The sequence below is a fragment of the Rosa chinensis genome, chromosome 7, assembly GCF_002994745.2.
Source record: "Rosa chinensis cultivar Old Blush chromosome 7, RchiOBHm-V2, whole genome shotgun sequence".
NCBI lineage: Eukaryota > Viridiplantae > Streptophyta > Magnoliopsida > Rosales > Rosaceae > Rosa > Rosa chinensis.
Window position 1 is genome coordinate 63,330,434 of NC_037094.1, and position 5,407 is coordinate 63,335,840.

The following is a 5,407-nucleotide window of genomic DNA, read 5'->3' on the forward strand; positions in this document are numbered from 1 at the left end:
ACGACAGCAAGAAATATTGTGTCGTCTGAGTTTTCGAATTAGACAACAGTTTTTTCTTGGCTCTTGTGCAATATCATTTCAGACAATGGTTTATTTTTTTGATGTTGTCTGAATGAATTAATTTAGACAACAGTTATTATGTGATGTTGTCCAAGGTTCATTTATACAATGGTTGATTTTTGCTGTTGTCTGATTATTTTCAGTCACACAACTGTTATTAGGTGTCTGTTGTCTGATATCTTGTAAGTCAATGGCTACTGAAAGATGTTGTTTGATTTAAGTTGTTCAGACAATGGTTTTTAATTTGTCTGTTGTTACATGAGTTTCAGACAATGCATTTTATTTGATGTCGTCTGAGTTTTAGATTTTTTTTTTGGATACAATGAATAGCTGACTTTAGTTAGGGTTTGACTTATACTTTTAACACTTATACTCTTTCAACTCGTTCCCTCTCCATTCCATCGAGCAAAACACCCAGTCCGCCTCCAGCTGAAAATCACTCTCTCTCACTCTCACCCTAGCCTTTCTCATTTTCTCCTTCTTCCTCTTTCAGCCGCACATGCCTCTTTCTCTCTGCTCTCTCTCTTCGTCTCACCTTCTCTCTGTCACGCCGGAAAGCTCGACTTCCGGTCGTCGACTTTTGACACCTCCACCACCAAAAGATAGCCCAAGCGATGAAGAATAAAACCCCAACCACCCCTCCATCGATCGAGATCATCGGACCAAGGGAAAACGAAGGTTGCGTTGGATCCAAGGGAAGCAACCACACGTCCCCACAGTCCCAACCAGAGACAAGAGAGAAGAGAAAGAGAGAAGGGCCTAAGAGACTAGAATTAAGCAATTCGCACCAAAACCACGAGATCGAGCTGGTGCTAAATCCAGGTACAACTTTCTCCTTGATTCAGTTTGCGAATCAGGTTCTAGATCTTCTGAATCAGATTTCATATTGATGCTACGTTCCAATCGAATTGAAACCTAATTTGTTGTGATTTTGAGCACGAAGCTCAGCTTAAGTTATGGTTGTCTGCTATTTCTGTGCATTTTTATGAATGAACAAGTCGAGTGTTTATGCAAATGTAATGGTGTTTGTGTTGAAGGTGGAGAAAGCAGAGTTTAATGGTGATTGAGACGTGGCCGCGGTGATTCTGGGGAGTCACAGTGGGGAGCAAGAACGGAGTGGATCGGATGGACAAGGACAAGAGCCGTACCGATCTGCTCGCTGCTGGCCGTAAAAAGGTACATACACATTGGCTCATAGCACACTAGCTTTCGTAATTTGGCTGCTGTGTTAGCAAATAGAGCTCAAGGGTTTAATTCATTTGCCACACACTTGAACTGTAACTTGTCGAGTATATTTGTTATTAGGTATAATTTAGATAGATTGGGAAATCCTGTAATGCCTATAGGTGTTTTCTTTCATTTTGTTAACTGTTATAGCAAGTGAATTACAGTCTCATATACAAGGTATCCCACTGCCAATATACTATCTTATCTCTGTATCTATCCCTGCTTATTTTTTCATTTGTATGACTTATTACTATACTGTGCACGACTAGTTTTCTTTTGGCTATATAGTTTCAAGTTGGACCATGAGATAATAGTTTTCTTGATATTTATATTTGTGATTTGAGTCACCATCTTAGTAATAGTTTGAGAACTTGCCAGTTGACTTCTAATTGATGGTTGTTGTGATGTTGACATTCTTTAGGTCAGACCTGGTGCCTGCCTATGTTCGACTTCTTCGCGATAATGAGGCTGAGGTGCGGATTGCTGCTGCAGGAAAAGTAACCAAGTTTTGCCGAATTTTGGACCCAGAACTTGCCGTTCAGCAAATCCTACCATTTGTTAAGGTACACATCTTAACTTATATTTTATTTTAAATAGTTTGTTTGATTAGTCTTGATGCAGTTCTGATGTGTGACTTTAGCTTTATAACTTATAAAGTTTGCTTGCTATAGGAATTGTCAACAGATTCATCCCAGCACGTTCGCTCTGCATTGGCTTCAGTGATAATGGGAATGGCACCAGTTTTAGGAAAGGCAAGAATCTTCTGTTGACTTTTCTATATAATTCATAAAACTAACCATGCTCTCCTGATCCTTATATTAATTCATTTTCTGTTGGTGGTTGCAGGATGCAACCATAGAGCAACTGCTGCCTATTTTCCTTTCTCTTCTCAAAGATGAGTTTCCAGATGTCCGGCTGAACATTATTAGCAAGCTTGATCAAGTTGAGCCGTTCTTGGTAATTTACCTGGTGCAGGGAATTGGAATTGATCTGCTGTCCCAGTCTCTACTGCCAGCAATTGTGGAACTGGCAGAGGATAGACATTGGAGGGTTCGGCTTGCGATAATAGAATATATCCCTTCATTGGCAAGTCAGTTGGGTGTGGGGTTTTTCGATGATAAGCTTGGTTCTCTTTGCATGCAGTGGTTAAATGATAAGGTTTGTGCAGCCTTTGAGATTGATAAATAATTTTTTGACATCTCATGCTTATTGCTTTCAGAAAGCCAAGAAGAAGAAGAAAAAGAACTTGATGCTTCTGCTTTTTGTTCTTTCTATTTCATCATCAGAAAGAATTTTGTTACCTTATATTTACTTTTACTTGTCTAGAAGTAAAAACATGGGAATCTTATCTGGTGGTTAACAACTTCCTCTGGTTTTAAAATTTTGAAATGGCAGTAATCTGTCATGCAGTATAGGCTGGGAAACCTCTTTTTTGAAATTTACTGACAAAATTGTTGTTGATGGTAGGTTTACTCAATACGTGATGCAGCTGCTAATAATGTGAAGCGCCTTGCAGAAGAATTTGTTCCTGATTGGGCCATGCAGCATATAGTCCCACAGGTTTCTATTCTTTTCTTATTTTAGATTGGACTAAAATGTATCTATGACTAGGTTTGTAGTTTTATAGCACTAAGGTCTAGTTAGGTACCTTTAGGCTGAGTCATTTGTTACTCTTGTTTAAATCTGGCAATCTGTTGACAGGTTTTGGAAATGATTAACAACCCTCACTATTTGTATCGGATGACCATTCTACATGCAATTTCCCTACTTGCCCCTGTTATGGGATCAGAAATTACTTGTTCCAAACTTCTACCGGTGGTTATCACTGCATCAAAAGATAGGTAAATATTACTAGCTATGACACTTAATTTTTCTCTTTGCCTGATTTAACTTAGCTGTGTTAGCAAATAGAGCTCAAGGGTTTAATTCATTTGCCACACACTTGAACTGTAACTTGTCGAGTATATTTGTTATTAGGTATAGTTTAGAACTTTAGATAGATTGGGAAATCCTGTAATGCCTATAGGTGTTTTCTTTCATTTTGTTAACTGTTATAGAAACGACTAGAGAGAGACAAATGATCGATCTGATTTTTAATATTTGGTCCCTGTACATTTATCATCAGCTTCAATAATAGCAGTTGGTGGGTCAATTATGTTTTTATAAATTTGGGCATGGAGTGGAGATAAGTTTGTTGTTGCTTCCATATTAATTAGATCATGAAGGAATAATTATTGCTTGAATCCCTTGCAGGTATTGCGTTCCGGATATTTGGATACTATCCGGAGGCAAAGGAAGTGATTGTCATAAGGCTGCAATTACAGGAGACATGTAAGTCCTGCTGTCCTCCTTTTTCTGTTAATTTGGAGATGTCTAGTGGTACTGTGGCAGTAGATTTGACCAAGTTCTTATTGTTTTCGTCATTATGATTTATCTAATATTCTGTCAATCATTTACCAGTCTCTGAATTCTCAAAAATGATATCCTCTTGTTTGTTTTGCAGAGTGGGAGACCCATTCAAAGACACAGCTAGACCTTCACTTCATGTCCTTATTAAAATGCTTGCTACAAAAATGTTGGTCATGGCTCCTGTCTTTCTTTGAGTAGTTTATAACAATTCCGGGTTTTCCAGTTTGTCAGTCATGAGTGCACGTAAACTATTTGATTGACTTGTGTCAATCTACTTTTTATAAGAGCTTTAGTATTTGATCATGATGCTCTCAATACCTTGACAATTTATTAATTGCATCTACTTTTCTTTCCTTGCAGTGATTTTGCTTACAACTATCTTAGTGGTACAACACCAAAGGAATAGGCTTCAAGCTTGCAGTGATTTTGCTTACAACTATATCTTGAGAGATCGAGCAAATTGTATTCTTTTTTATTATCATGTAAAGCTCATGAAACTTGAAAGCTTGTTAAGCTAATGAAAAAGATATAGGCACTTGGACAAGGTTAATTCCTGTGTAAATGTTGGGACGAATACTGGAATGAAATGGTTTTTGGAATCAAGGATATGTTGTTCAATTGTGTATATCTTCTTTTCTATCTCAGACAATTCAATACCAATCGCAAACCATTGTCTAACAAACGAACTTAAAGAAAAAAGAAAGAAAAAACTGTTGTCTGAAGCAATAACATACAATAGCTTTAATAGTTTTCTTGTTGTCTTGTTCAAAGTCAGACAATAGTATTCAATTACATTGCTGATCTACAAGCTTCATTCAGACAACAGTTTTTGTACAAATCAATGTTCTCTAAATATTCATTACACGTCAACATTCTTCCAGGGTCTGCCAACTGAAATTACTTTGCACAAGAGTTCTGGTACAAATTGCTGTTGTTCTTTGTGGTGTTCAGACAACAGACTGGGTAGTAGCTGCTGTTGTACTAAATTTTATCAGACGACAGTTTTCTGGTATTGTCTGATTCATGTATCAGACGGCATTGAGATAGACAACAGCAAACCTTATACTCAGACGACAGTGAAAAACTGTCGTCTGATTGAAAAATTGGTGTAGTGGGACTTTTAACAAGGAAACCATTGTTTTGTCACCGTTGAATTTGGCGGGTCTTATACAATTTTCCACCAAACTAATAATGAGAAAAGTGTTATTTCCTCGCTAATTACTTCTTTTAACGAGGAAATGGTTCCTCGTAGAACACAGACTTTTAGCGAGGAAACCATAGTTTTGTCGCCATTGAATTTGGCGGGTCTTACACAATTTTCCGCCAAAAAAATAACGATGAAAACTTTAATTCCTCGCTAAATATCGTTTTAGCCACGAAAAAATTCGTCACCCAAGTCTCATATTTCCTCACTAATAACATGACGCTTTTGGAGACCAACTTATGATCACCTTTAGTGATGAACTGAAATATTCGTCGTAGAAAGTGATATACAATGAGGAAAATATATTTCTCGTTGAAAACCTAGTAGTATTTAGTGAGGAACCCAAATATTCCTCGTAAAAAGTAACATACACTGAGGAAAATAAATTCCTTGCAAAAAACTTGGTCGCTAAAAAGACTTTCTGTTGTAGTGACCTTTGTTAACGCTGGTCCGACGGGCAGACCTCTACCTATGATATTCTCAGAGTTTCCGCTACCTGTCAAGTGA

The 5,407-nt window shown here is 37.5% G+C and overlaps 1 protein-coding gene across 1 annotated transcript; it reads left to right on the forward strand.

Moving 5' to 3' along the window:
- The first annotated feature begins 1,664 nt into the window (after window positions 1-1,664).
- On the forward strand, window positions 1,665-3,168 carry LOC112180046 (serine/threonine-protein phosphatase 2A 65 kDa regulatory subunit A beta isoform). The gene is made up of 5 exons (XM_024318545.2): window positions 1,665-1,850; window positions 1,959-2,039; window positions 2,134-2,445; window positions 2,755-2,847; window positions 2,989-3,168. Exons 1-5 carry the CDS (start codon window positions 1,680-1,682, stop codon window positions 3,130-3,132), a joined length of 801 nt encoding a protein of 266 aa, XP_024174313.1. The 5' UTR covers window positions 1,665-1,679; the 3' UTR covers window positions 3,133-3,168.
- The last annotated feature ends 2,239 nt before the right edge of the window (window positions 3,169-5,407 follow it).